Genomic DNA, 13,547 nt, shown 5'->3' with positions numbered 1-13,547 from the left:
CAGCCTCATTCCCAAAATGTCTTGCACAGTATGTCTATGTAAAAGTCAATTAAAACAGAGACCTGGAGAATCCCTTAGCAGACAAGTCCAGCCAGGCTTCAAAGGTGACCTCACCCTGCCTGTTTTGTAGGCACAAGTGAAACTTAACCTGAGTCACTTCTTGTAAATGCCTGCAGTAGAACAGAACAGAACTTAAGCTCCACCAATCAGAAGCAGCCAACAAACTTACATAACTAGGAACTCACAACAGGGCGGACCAAATAAGGCAGATGTGTAACTGTACTGATCAAGCATTGTCTTTGCTTTCCTCCGTCCATTTGACAAAAGCCTTTCCTTGCATTCCACTTCTCATTTGGAGCTACCTGACTTACTAACTTCAGTGCACTCTAATAAACATCTTAAAAATGTATTTTACCTAATGTACATTTTTATCACCACCAAAGATACTCAGATAAATAAAGTCTGGTTTACTGCTTATAAGCCTCATAACTGAACTTGGTGTTAGCTCAATGCATGCAGAGCAACCAGTTTGTCCTGGTTTTCTTAGAACTTTCCCAGTTTTAAAACAAAAGTCCCTTGTCTTGGGAAACTCCTCAGAAACAGACAGCTGAGATGGTTGATCACCCTCATCACACAAGATGCAAGCTATGAAGTCTTCTTGCTAAAAGAAACCTAGAGGGGATGGGGACACCGCTCAGTGGGAGAGTGGTTGCCATGTGCAAGGCCTGAGTGCTGATAACAGTATATGACTGTAAAAGAAGCCTGAAAATTTGACTAGAAGCTTTCTAGCAGTCAAGGCAAAGAGGAAAACACCACTTGTTATAACATTTTTAGAGTCTGTAATAACACTATCCAGTAGAACTTTCTGCAATGATGGAAAACACTGTACTACCCAATATGATAGCTGGTAGTCACATTTCTCTACAGAACACCTAATATGTGGATAGCAGAGTAGAGGAACTGAATTTTTCATTTTATTTCATTTTAATATATTTAATTTTTTGCTTTATTTTGTGTGTATCAATTTTATCTCATTGGAAATTTCATCTGCTGCATACATAGATTTTGCAAAATACATAATTCGTTTGGATTACAAGCAGAACCCTAATTTCTGAGTTTGAGGGGCTGAACTCTCCTTCTTTTTTTTAAATAATCTCCTTTCTCTCCCTCTCCTTTCTTAATAGTTGTTGGTGGGCTTCATTGTGCTATTTTCATACATACACACATGCACATTTATATATATATATATATTCTGTGCTTTGCTCATAGTCACCCCCTTTCTCCTGCCCCCTCCACTGATCCCCCAAAAAACAGTCCACCCTTTACAATTATTTTAGTTTTCATATTTATATTATTTAGGTCTAGCTCTGGCAAATGAGTGAATAATATATAGTGATACTTGTCTTTCTGAGCTTGGCTTATGTCATTCAGCCTGGTGATCTCCGGTTTCACCCATTTTCCTGCAAATGACATAAGTTTATTCTTTTTGTGTGTATGTGTTTGTGTATATGTGTTGTATTGGGGTTTGAACTCAAGAACTTATGCTTACCTAACACTTGAGCCATGCCTCCAGCCCCATAATTTCATTCTTCTCTACGGCCAAATAATACTCCATGGTGTATATATGCCACATTTTCTTTATCCATTCATTGATTGTTGGACACTTAGGTTGATTCCATAGCTTGGATTTTGTGAATGTAGTCCAGGCTGGCCTCAAACTCACAATCCTCCTGCTTCTGATTCTGAGTGCTGGGATTACACTGAGTGGTGGCTAGGGATGCTGTATAAGACTGCACATCTGTATTAGATAAAAGCAAACTAGCCGGGCACCAGTGGCTCACACCTGTAATCCTATCTACTGGGGAGGCAGAGATCAGGAGGATCATGGTTTGAAGTCAGCCCAGGCAAGCAGTTCTTGAGACCCTATCTCAAAAAAAAAAAAAATCACAAAAAGGGATGGTGGAGTGGCTTAAAGTTTAGACCCTGAGTCCAAACCCCAGTACCACTAAATAGATAGATAGATGATGGATAAAAGCAAACTAGGTGCTCAAGAAGAACCTCTTCCTTAATTTCCAACCAGAGGACTTGTTCCTGAAAAGTATCACATGGAGTTATGATGCTTTCCTGTCTTACAACACTACTATGTGTTGAGCACTCTCATGAACGCTTTTCATTCATTTGGTTTTCAGAATTACCCTAGAAGGTAGTCCCCAGGGAGAAAGCTCCTCCCAGGAGACCCTGACCAGAAAGCAAGACACATCACTCCTCTGCCCTTCCACAGAGAACCAGAAGCCTGGGGAGCAGGTAGAAAAGAACAGGGAAAGAGAAAAGATGGAGAAGGGGTCCCAGATGTCCCCATGGCCACCCACAGAGGCTGACAGTATGACTGGTATTGATGCAATGGAAAAAGTGAACAATGTCTGGCATCACCCCTGGCAGCACAGGATATTCAGGCATCAGAAGGAAGCCTGTGTCTGCCAGGTGACAAAAATGCACCTGTATACAACAAGGGAGCCTGGTCTAAGCTTTCCACCTGGGACAAAAGTCTCTTTCACATTTGCTGTGACATCCCTCCACACAGTGCTGAGTGCCAAAGAGCTTTCTTAGGCCTGCCCAGGTCCCTGGGGCTCCAGGCAGCACAGGAGGAGGCAGGTGCACTGTCCCTCCCCTACTATGACTGGAAAGCTGATGACTCCAAGGTCAGAAATAACCCCGTGGTCAGCTCCCACATGTCACTCCTTCCCTCCCCTCTCCACCATTCCCAGAAAGTCTGAGCCCTGAGTCAGAAGAGTCCAGAAGTAGACAAGAATCCACGTCATTGGGTATGGAAGCCACAGAACCATTCCATGGGATTCTTTGATAAATCAGGGCACTGGCAAAGAGTTGGGGCCTGGTCATTCAGAAGTTTCTCATAGGGCTGGCAGAGTGGCTCAAGTTGTAGAGTACTTACCTAACAAGTATGAAGCCCTGAGTTCAAACCCCAGACCACAAAAAAAAGAAAAGCTTCTCCCAAATCTGCCTCACTCAGGGTTGGGCCAATTGGGCCCTGAGCGGGAGAGGAAAGGATGAGAGGAGAAGAGGGAAATGGGAGAAGAGGGAAATGGGAGAAGAGGACTGGACCTTATTCTCAGAGGTGTCGCATCTGGAGACAGAACCAGTCTCCTAGCTGGGTGGGTACACGTGTCAGCAACAGCTGGAAGCCAATCCAGTGCAGAAAAGGGGCTCACAGGAGTAGGGAGCAGGGACTGCACAGGTGTCAATAGCCCTCCTTATTCATCCCCTCAAAATAATCTGAACACCCCCACTCTACATTGAGTCACCAACCCCAACCCTGAGAGCCACTCTGAATGAATGAAAGCTCCCCTTCCTCCCTTGTCCCTCCCAGTCCAAAGGACATGTAACTGATTCCCCAGGACGCAAAAGTGATTTCCACAAGCCCTAAAAATAACTGAACCACTTAATACTCCCAACATAGCTTCTCTGGCCACCCCCGCTCTGGCCCACCCCCTTTTCACAAGATAAAGGCAGCTGCTGGACTGACACAGGGCAGAGCCCCAGAGCCAGGGCAGTGAAAAGGCATCGGACTGAGCCCGCTGAACAGAACCCACTCCAGACAGGAAACTCTAGAGTAGCAGAACAACAGACCTTTAGGCCGCACCTGCCACTGACTCCAAGCACCCCTCCAGCCAAGCGGGACCTTGGTGAGTAACTGTCTCCTGGCTTTCCAAAGCCTAGCTCATGCTCCAAGCTGGGGACCTCCAGACCCCCTGGGTGGGACCAGAAGCAGGTGCATGACAGAGGCTCATGGAAAAAGAATCCATAAGGAAAAGAGCGAGAGTTAGCCTGAGCTATCAGAAGCTCTCAGTGTGGCTGCCTCGGGCAGTTGAAAGGACAAACTCTCACCAGTCTGGCATAATCCAGAGGCCTTTTAGGAGGTGGACTGGAGTTTTGACTTTTAAACACAGGGATGGATCTCCTCAGGCTTCAGGGCCTTCTTCCCCAGAAGCCTCAGGTAGGCACATTGTCTGGAGGAAAGAGAGAGACAGAAGAGAGCCAGAAAGGAGTGGGGATTGGGGACAGTACGTAGGCCAGAATGTAAACTAGGACAGACCCCCTGCCTGGCTGTTGTGGGTAAATATCTTGGCCTATTTGGCCTCAGGGATATCTTCCTAGGTCTGGCCTTAGCCCAGCTCCCCATATATAGTGGCCTGGAATGAAGGTGAGATGAGTCTGCCCCAGACCATTGTATTGTCCTATGGGAAAGCTCTTAGACCAGATCTGGGTGGTTTAGGCAGAGACATAAGAAGGGGTAAAGACATAAAAAGAAGGCTAGAGGCAAGGAGGAGACCTGGGGCAAAAGTGAATTAGGCTGTCCCAGCCCTAGAATTCTATCCCTGGGGGCAGTCCTTAGGGCTCACTCTACCTTAAATCTGGTTCTAGATTTAACTTCCACCTTCACCCATTCTCACCCCAGGAGTCTCAAGGGTGAAGGTAGAAAGGCCACTGGTCAGGAAACCTCTGGATTAGCTACAGCCTTGCCGAGCCTCCTGCACAGGTACATTCCCTTCTGAGGGCCTCAGTTTGCCCCCCAGTAAGGGCATTGGATTCCTTGACCTCTGAATGTCCCTAGGTCTGACATCTCTGTACTGTGATTCTAACAGCCTGTGACCCCGGCAGGGGTCTGGAGATTCCTGGGAGTGGCAGACATCTGTTCAGGCCACACTTGTATTGACAGGATGAAGCAGAGGTGGGACAGGCACAAGTTTGCCTGTGGCAGGGGCTCCTCATGATAGCTCAGAGATGAGAGGAGCCCACACAGTGCGTTTGATGAGACTGGGGCTGTGGGTGTCAGAGATCAGGGCTCAAGTCCCCAGGGTTCTAGTGTCTTTGGTGGACAGGGGAAGGGTGGGGCAAGCAGGCCTCAGTTTCCCCCCCTGCTTCTTCTGAGGTGGCTATAAGGAGGAAGTTCTGTCTCCCACCTGCTGCAGTTCCCTATACCTAGCAACACCTGCAGACCCCTTCAAGCCAGGGGAAGCCTCAAGTCTTCCATACCTGGATGGCCTGCAGGCTAGGAGCCTGGAGCTGCTCAGATGGCAGGAGGCAGGGTCTTCAAGAGCCTAGGGGAGTGAAGGAGATGGTGTGGACCTTGGGTACCCAGGGTCCCCCCTGGCTGAACCTGGACCTCCCTCTGAGCATAGACCCAGTGTTCTGAGGCCAGGACCTCAACTATATTTAGCACCAAGTGTGGACAGAGCAGTGGGTCAGGGCAGCAGGAGGGGGTGTGCATGCTTCTCATTCTTTCCCCTCTAGCCTCTGGGAACTGTCATAACACCTGCCACAAGGCAGATAAGACATATATGTGGCAGATACCAGAGAAGGGCTTGAGGGGTGGAAGGGCATGGAGGAGTGAGGGTGGGGGTGGGGCAAGGCTGCACCTTGGTGAAAACTGGTTGGCAGGAAGAGGGAAGAATAAGAAGAGCCAGGAGCCAGATTTGAAGCTTACATGGTGCTGAGCCCACAAGCATTGATCTTATCCTAAGGTCCTATACCCAGAAGCCTCTAAAGCTGAGCTTGTGTGTACATGATTGGGGAGGTGTCTCCATGAACAAGAGGCAGTCTGTCCCAGCAGAAAGGAACCTGGTCCCAGTCTTCCCTCCCTGGAGATGTCACTTGTATATTCTCCTTGGGCTGCCTACTGAGGAAGCCAATTAGAAAGCTTCACATCACTTACCCTCTTATGTCTTGAGAGTCAGGCCCTAAAGGGAGCTAGGGGCTCCAAAACAGAACTGCCTGCCACTCAGTCACCAAGATCTGACTCTCTACCTCAGCTTCCAAATCTTCAATTGTAAAGGGTTGGGCTAAAAGACTCCCCCTGGCTTAGATCTTCTGAGTCTTGGGGGTACAACACAGAAAACCCTGACCTGGGGTTCAGAATTTGGCTCTGTCTAACCATAAGATAACTAGTGAACAATTTTCCCTCCCTGAAACTCTATTGTTTCCACTATCGCATGGGCTGCTGGGCCTGGCTACATTTCCCTGAGCCTGGGAAAGGTTGGAGTGAGTTGAAAGTCAAGAAGGAAGAGGTTGGGCAGGATTTCAGGTCCATGGGCTGAACACGCCCTCTGGTGTTCTGTAAGGGAATTTCATCTTCATGGGAAATGAGTCACCAGTTTAGGACCCACCTCTCTAGGACTGGGGACTTGGTAAGTCAGAACTTCCCCAGGCCATTCACCTGGATGTCTATCAGGGAAAAGTGACTTGGCAAAGGACGAAGAAAATGTGGTATTCAGTTTTCCCACTGGAGATTTGGGCATCCCTTGTGGTGCTGAAGGAAAGAGCCCTAAGGACAGCAGTGTCTTGTTTGCTCCCTAGCAACCCAAATGAAGCTGGGAAGCAAGGACTCCCCTTGACAGATGTGTCTGCATGCTCTAAATTCAAGACTTGTCACACACCTGCCATGCAGGTGGCAAAGTGAGCCCCAGACCAGGATGACCTTGAGAGGGAGGGAGGCTCTAAGTAGAAGTCACCCAGAGCTACTCAGCCTCTGGGCCTTGTTCTCTGCCATGTGGTTGGCACCCTACTAAGGCACCTGATCCCATCCTTTTCTCTTCCCCTTCTCCTCAGAAGGATGGCTGACGCCCAGACTCAGGTGGCCCCCACACCAAGTATCCCAATGGCGACTGCAAAGGACCCATCCCTCCCTCCACCCCCAGGCCTAGAGGATCTGCCACCACCGCCACCCAAGGAGTCCTTCTCCAAGTTCCACCAGCAGAGGCAAGCAAGTGAGCTCCGCCGCCTCTACAAACACATCCACCCTGAGCTCCGCAAGAACCTGGCTGAGGCTGTGGCTGAGGATCTGGCTGAGGTCCTGGGCTCTGAGGAGCCCACTGAGGGAGACGTCCAGTGCATGCGCTGGATCTTTGAGAACTGGCGGCTGGATGCCATTGGTGATCATGAGAAGCCAGCTGCTAAGGAGCCTGTGCCAAGTGGCAATGTTCAGGCCACCTCCCGCAAGTTTGAAGAAGGCTCCTTTGCCAACTGCACAGACCAGGAGCCAGCCGGACCCCGGCCATCGGGAAGCGATGTTCGTGCAGCTCGATGGCTGTTTGAGACAAAGCCACTGGATGCGCTGACAGGCCAGTCAGAGGAAACAGAGGCTACTTCTACTGTGAGGGAACCTGCAGCCAGTGGAGACGTGCAGGGTACCAGGATGCTCTTTGAGACACGGCCCCTGGATCGCCTGGGCTCCCGCCCCTCCATCCAGGAGCAGAGTCCCTTGGAGCTTCGCTCAGAGATCCAGGAACTAAAGGGTGATGTGAAAAAGACAGTGAAGCTATTCCAAACTGAGCCACTGTGTGCCATCCAGGATGCAGAGGGCGCCATCCACGAGGTCAAGGCTGCCTGCCGGGAGGAGATTCAAAGCAATGCAGTGAGGTCTGCCCGCTGGCTCTTTGAGACCAGACCTCTTGACGCCTTCAACCAAGACCCTAGCCAGGTACGAGTGATCCGAGGGATCTCACTTGAGGAAGGGGCACGGCCTGACGTCAGTGCAACACGTTGGCTCTTTGAGACACAGCCCCTGGATGCCATCCGTGAGATCTTGGTGGATGAGAAGGACTTCCAGCCATCCCCAGACCTCATCCCCCCTGGTCCAGACGTTCAGCAGCAGCGGCATCTATTTGAGACTCGAGCCTTGGACACTTTGAAGGGGGAAGAAGATGCTGAAGTGGAGGCCCCACCTAAGGAGAAGGTGATACCTGGTGATGTCCGCTCCACCTTGTGGCTATTTGAGATGAAACCCCTGGACACTCCCAGAGGCAAGGTCCAAGTGGGTCAGCTGCAGCGGGTGGAGCACCAGGAAGGGGAGGGGCTCATGTGTGAGCGTCCATCCAGCAATGGTGCCTCAGCACTGCCCCTCTCTCAGGGTGCCCCACGGAGCGATGGGTTGAAGGGAGATGTGAAAACCTTTAAGACTCTTTTTGAGACCATTCCCCTGGACAGTATCGGGCAGGGTGAGCCCTTGGCCCATGCGAGCATGGACAGAATAGAAACAGCTGCTTCTGCTGGACAGTCCCAGGGCACAGCCTCACCACTGTATGCCATGCAGGACAGCAAGGGCCAGCTCCATGCCCTGACTTCTGTCAGCAGAGAGCAGATGGTTGGAGGCGATGTGCAGGGTTACAAGTGGATGTTTGAGACACGTCCCCTCGACCAGCTGGGTCGAAGCCCCAGTACCATTGATGTGGTACGAGGTATCACTCGGCAGGAAGTAATGGCTGGGGACGTTGGCACTGCTCGGTGGCTCTTTGAGACCCAGCCCCTGGAGATGATCCACCAGCGGGAGCAGCAGGAACGACAGGAAGAGGAGGGGAAGAGTCAAGGAGGCCTCCAGCCTGAGGCACTCCCAAAGGGCGATGTGCAGACCATCCGGTGGTTGTTTGAGACATGTCCAATGAGTGAGTTGGCTGAGAAGCAAGGGTCAGAGATCACAGATCCCACAACCAAGGCTGAGGCACAATCTTGTACCTGGATGTTCCAGCCTCAAGCCCTAGACAGGGCAGAGGACTCTAGAGAGCAGCACCTGCAGGTCAGCCAGGTGCAGGCCAGAGAAAGACAGACAGATGGACATATCTTTGAAACTGAACCTCTGCAAGCATCAGGTCGACCTTATGGAAGAGGACCTATGCGGTACTGCAGCCGAGTGGACATCCCTTCAGGGCAGGTGTCTCGTCAGAAGGAACTTTTCCAGGCCCTGGAGGCAGGAAAGAGGGAAGAGCAAGAGTCCAGGACAACCCCCGGGCCCATTCCTACAGGTTCTGTGCACAAGTTCACTTGGCTCTTTGAGAATTGTCCCATGGGTTCCCTGGCAGCTGAGAGCATCCAAGAAGGCAACTTTCAGGAAGAGCAACACCAGAGCCCCACAGGCAAGAGGATGCTAGAGAGGCAGGAGACTGCAGCTGAGGGAACCCTGCGGACTCTGCATGCCACACCTGGCATCCTGCACCATGGAGGCATCCTCATGGAGACCCGAGGGCCAGGGGAACTCTGCCTTGCCAAGTATGTGCTCCCAGGCCCAGGGCAGGGGTGCCCCTACATACGGAAGGAGGAGCTGGTGTCTGGTGAGCTTCCTAGGATCGTCTGCCAAGTGCTGCGCAGACCAGATGTGGACCAGCAGGGACTGCTGGTGAGAGAGGACCCACCTGGCCAGCTCCAGCTCCATCCGCTGAGGCTGCCAGCTCCAGGAAACACTAGGAATATTGAAGACATGGACCCTGAGCTCCAGCAGCTGCTGGCTTGTGGCCTCGGAGCCTCCACGGCAAGGACTGGGATGGTGATGCAAGAGACAGAGCACGGCCTAGTAGCACTGACTGCCTATTCCCTACAGCCTTGGATAACCAGCAGAGCCCCCAAAAGGAGCAGTGTGCAGCTGCTGGCCAGCTGCATAGACAAAGGAGACCTGAGTGGCCTGCACAGTCTGCGGTGGGAGCCACCAGCTGATCCAAGTCCAGTGCCAGCCAATGAGGAAGACCAGAGCCATCCGCCAACCGAGAGTATCATCCATGTTCCTCCACTGGATCCCAGCATGGAGATGGGACATCTGAGAGGCCCAGGGGCTACCCCTTGCCCACCTCAGGCCATTGGAAAGGCAGTCCCTCTGGCTGGGGAAGTTGCAGCCACAGCCTCATGGCAGGAAGCAAAAAAGCAAGCAGACAGCAATCACACTAGGCAGAAAGGGACGGCAGCCTTGGCAAAGTCAGGAGGAGTCATGAACACCCCTCCAGGGTCCAGGTCCCCAGACCTCCAGGAGGCTGTGCAGAGTCTGCGGATGGTAACAGCCAAGGCCCAAAGCCTGCACCAGCAAGTTCTGAATAGGCACACACAAGGCTCTGCCCCTTCAGCCACTTCTATGCCCATCCAGGATGGTCTTCTGCAAGCACCAGCCCCTACCTCTGGGGCTATACACAGGCCTGTGGCTGGAGGTGACTCCAGAATCCCAGCAGCCTCCAGAAAGGTCAGTGGGGAAGAGAAAGCACTACCCAGAGGGCTGCCTGGGGGGTGGGAGAACATTCAGGATGGTGTCTACACTGCTCACCCTGTAAGGACTTTTGACCCCTCTAGGGGTGTCCAACTTTCTGGGAAGGAGCCTCATACATGGGACAGAGAGACTGTGCTCTCTGCCCAGGCTCCCAGCCCACCCCAGGGAGACCCAGGTCAGAGTCCTGGGCCAGGGAGGCAGGAACCTGGAGGCTGCACACAGAGGGTCTGGGGGCCTCCAGGGAAGGTGATGGCCCAAGTCTACCCAGGGGGCCTCCAAGATGCAAACACCACCCTGAAGACTGCTCCTTTAGCTCACAATACTCTGGCCTCTGGGTCCCAGGCTGCAGGTACCAACCTGCACTTCCATAACATCTCTGTTCCTCCCCCTCCTACTCTCCCAGCTGCTGTGACAGGAACTGACTTCCCTGCTCAAACCCGCCATGATGAAGACTCCAATCAGCAGGACTCCAAGTCCCTGCAGAACCCCCTTCTTCATACCCACAGTGGCCATGCTGGACAGAGAACCCCTGAAGGATCACAGACAAAGACTCCAAAACTGGAACCTACCATGCCTCCAAGGAAGAAGCCCCCAGTGCCCCCAAAACCTGCACATCTAACCCAGATCCACCCTCCTCAGAGGCTATCCAAGCCCTCAGTTTTATCCCCCAGCTTGTCCTCAGAGGTGGGACAAGGAGAACACACAGGAGAGACAGATACAACCATCTCTCAGCCACCCAAAGTTCCTAGGGCAGCAGGCCAGGGCTGCGTGCCTCTGAATAGATGCTCCAGTGGACAGAGCCATCCCAGTCCCCAACACAGCCTCAGCCCTGTGGCTCCCAGGCCCAACAAAGATCAGGCTACCGACAGTAATGCCCAGAGCCCTGAGCCCCGCAACCTCAACATTCTCAGCAGAGACTCCACCTCACCAGAGAGGAGCTACAGCCCCCCAAAACAACAGCCCATGAAGTATTCCATGCAAAGGGCTCCTGAGAATTCTGAGACTCTGCGGGGAAGCCAGCAAGAGCTCCAGGGCCTCCTGAGCCAAGTACAAGCCTTGGAGAAGGAGGCTGCCAGCAGTGTGGATGTGCGGGCCCTGCGAAGGCTCTTTGAGGCTGTGCCCCACCTGGGAGGTGCAGCTCCTCAGCCTCCTGCTGTCCTCCACAAGCCAGAGACCTCCATGGATCAGGCCTTTGGGGAGCTAACTCGGGTCAGTACAGAAGTCGCCCGACTGAAGGAGCAGACCCTAGCCAGGCTGCTGGACATTGAAGAGGCTGTGCACAAGGCTCTCAACTCCATGTCTAGTCTCCAGCCTGAGTCTAACACCAGGGGCCATTCCCAGAGATCTCAAAAGGATCACAGTACCCACAAGGTCAGTGTCTCAGGCAGCAGAAGAGCCAGGCCCACTTGCTCAGGCCAGGAAGTAGAAGATCCAGCTCCAGTCAAGGGTCAAGCCAAAGCTGAATGCCATTCTAAGGACCAGAGTCAAACCAAGATCAGAAGTCACACAGAGGCCAGAGTTCAGGCAGTCTCAACTGCCTCTCCCTTCAGGAGGCTGGAGACATTGAGAGAAAATTCAGGCCTCCCTCCAGTCTTGCCTTCCTGCCAAGATTCACCCTCCTCCCCAACCTTCATTTCCATCCAGTCAGCCACAAGGAAGCTTCCAGAGGCCTCCAGCCCAAACGGCAGCCATAATGTCTCAGGGAAAAGCACACACCTACATCAGGACATAGACCAAGCCCTGCTCCACCAGAAAGGTGTCCAAAACAAGGCTGGGAAAAAGGTGGTCACCCAGTGCTCTGGGCAGCCAAAGCCTACCCCTGCCTCAGCCAAGCCCCTGCCTACAGGGCAGCAAAAGAGTATCCTGGAGTTGCAGACTACGCCAGGTGGCCCCCAGTGCTATGAAGCCACGAAAACCGTGACTGAACAGTACGAGGAGATGGACCAGTTTGGGAACACAGTCCTTGCTTCCTCAACCACCACCACTGAGCAGGCAGAGCCAACCAGGGACCTGGGTCTGGGCCTGGGCCCCCACCTCGGGCTCCACGCCTCACCACTGCTGAGACAATTCCTGCACAGCCCTGCTGGGTTCAGTAGTGGCCTGGCAGAAGCTGAGATGGCATGTGGCCATACACAGCCAGCAGCCCAGTGAGCACCTCTACCTCATGCCTATCACGTGGTGCCTCCCTTCAGGGCCCCAGGACTAAGGTGGATGCCTACTTCCTGCACACATGGGGTGGAGACTGAGAAGAAAGGGCATCTTCTGAGAACTGGTGAGAGCAGTTCCCTCTTGTCAGTTCCACCTATATGTTCTCACAAAAGAGGAAGAAAAATTAGAAGCCCAGGAAACCCTGCAGGCACAGGGTAGGATGGGACCTGCCGACTGCTTGCAGAGGACAGACTACATGACAATATACACCCACGCCTCACACATGTGAGTCTGCACATCATTGCCTCCAGAACTGGAGACACACCCCCCTCCAGTGTCCCTCCACCCTCGACCTTTCTTTTGAGTGTGAATGTCTTGGGGCATCTACTCCTTGATTCCTGGAGAGGACCAGGGCCAATGGGACACAGCACTGGTCTCGGTAAGGAATTGGTATGGGGGCTCCAGAAAGGCCTGGCCACTGGCCCCTTTATCACCATCTTCATGCAACTGGTCACCCTGGTGGCCCAAAAGTCAAGCAAAAAAGGTCAACAATCAATAATGTTCCTATAAGTCAAATGTACTACCCTTCTCTGCTCCCCATTCCACCCCAGACTCTGCACTTCAAATGGAAAATACTTTAAATAAACCCAAGTTTGATGCTCTACTCTGTGTGTGTCTAACTATGTGTGTGTCTCTTCCAGAGTGTGGGTTCACACTGTGGGAAAACCAGCCCGAGCCTCCAGGTGCCCAGTGTTCCTAGCTACAGCAGCATTTGGAAGGCTCTGAAAAGCCACCCCTTCACCATGTTAGTTAGCAGCCAGAAAGACTCTGCCCACTCCCCTGTTCTCCTTGCCCTCTTGCACACACACTCACACTCACATTCACACACACACTACTGTCCCCTCTCCCTCTGGCCACCTTTCTTGGGTGTTCTTTTTGGGTTTTTTGGCAGTACTAAGGTTTGAACTAAGGGTCTTATGCTTGCTAGGCAGGTGCTCTACCACTTCAGCCACTCCACCAGCCCTTTTTTGTGTTGACTATTTTTGAGATAGGATCTTAGGAACTATTTGCCAGGGCTGGCTTTGAACCAAGCTCCTCCTGAGTAACTAGGATTACAGGCATGAGCCACCAATGCCCAGCTCCTGGATGTTCTTGGACATCATCTTAGAAGGGTTCTTACAGCCCTACCCAGAGTGGAGACCAGTCCCATCAGGTCTGGGAAGGCAGGAGCACCTTAGACCACTCCTGTGAATTTCCATGTCCAAGATGTCTGGGGCACTTTCTGTTCATGCTAAGTGCTGTGTGCCAAGCAGGGATCCTGGGAACTGGGTGTGGTAGCACCTGCCTATTATCCCAGCACTTC

The 13,547-nt window shown here is 52.4% G+C and overlaps 1 protein-coding gene across 3 annotated transcripts; it reads left to right on the top strand.

The window, feature by feature from the left end:
- Window positions 1–3,534: 3,534 nt before the first annotated feature.
- On the top strand, window positions 3,535–12,848 carry Xirp1 (xin actin binding repeat containing 1). Of its 3 annotated transcripts, XM_074059197.1 has the most exons (3): window positions 3,535–3,701; window positions 6,625–10,012; window positions 10,440–10,583. In XM_074059197.1, exons 2-3 carry the CDS (start codon window positions 6,629–6,631, stop codon window positions 10,446–10,448), a joined length of 3,393 nt encoding a protein of 1,130 aa, XP_073915298.1. In that variant the 5' UTR covers window positions 3,535–3,701; window positions 6,625–6,628; the 3' UTR covers window positions 10,449–10,583. The 3 variants fall into 3 exon arrangements, with proteins under 3 accessions (XP_073915298.1, XP_073915297.1, XP_073915296.1); XM_074059196.1 differs by having other exon boundaries at window positions 6,628–12,848; XM_074059195.1 differs by having other exon boundaries at window positions 6,625–12,848.
- Window positions 12,849–13,547: the final 699 nt, after the last annotated feature.

The sequence above is a fragment of the Castor canadensis genome, chromosome 17 (assembly GCF_047511655.1).
Source record: "Castor canadensis chromosome 17, mCasCan1.hap1v2, whole genome shotgun sequence".
NCBI classification, from domain to species: Eukaryota; Metazoa; Chordata; class Mammalia; order Rodentia; family Castoridae; genus Castor; species Castor canadensis.
Note: the sequence above shows the minus strand (reverse complement) of the source record. Positions and strands in the feature narration are given on the sequence as shown.

Excerpts from the sequence above, each read along its gene's own strand:
- Xirp1 (XM_074059196.1), top strand. The coding sequence starts at position 6,629 with ATGGCTGACGCCCAGACTCAGGTGGCCCCCACACCAAGTATCCCAATG.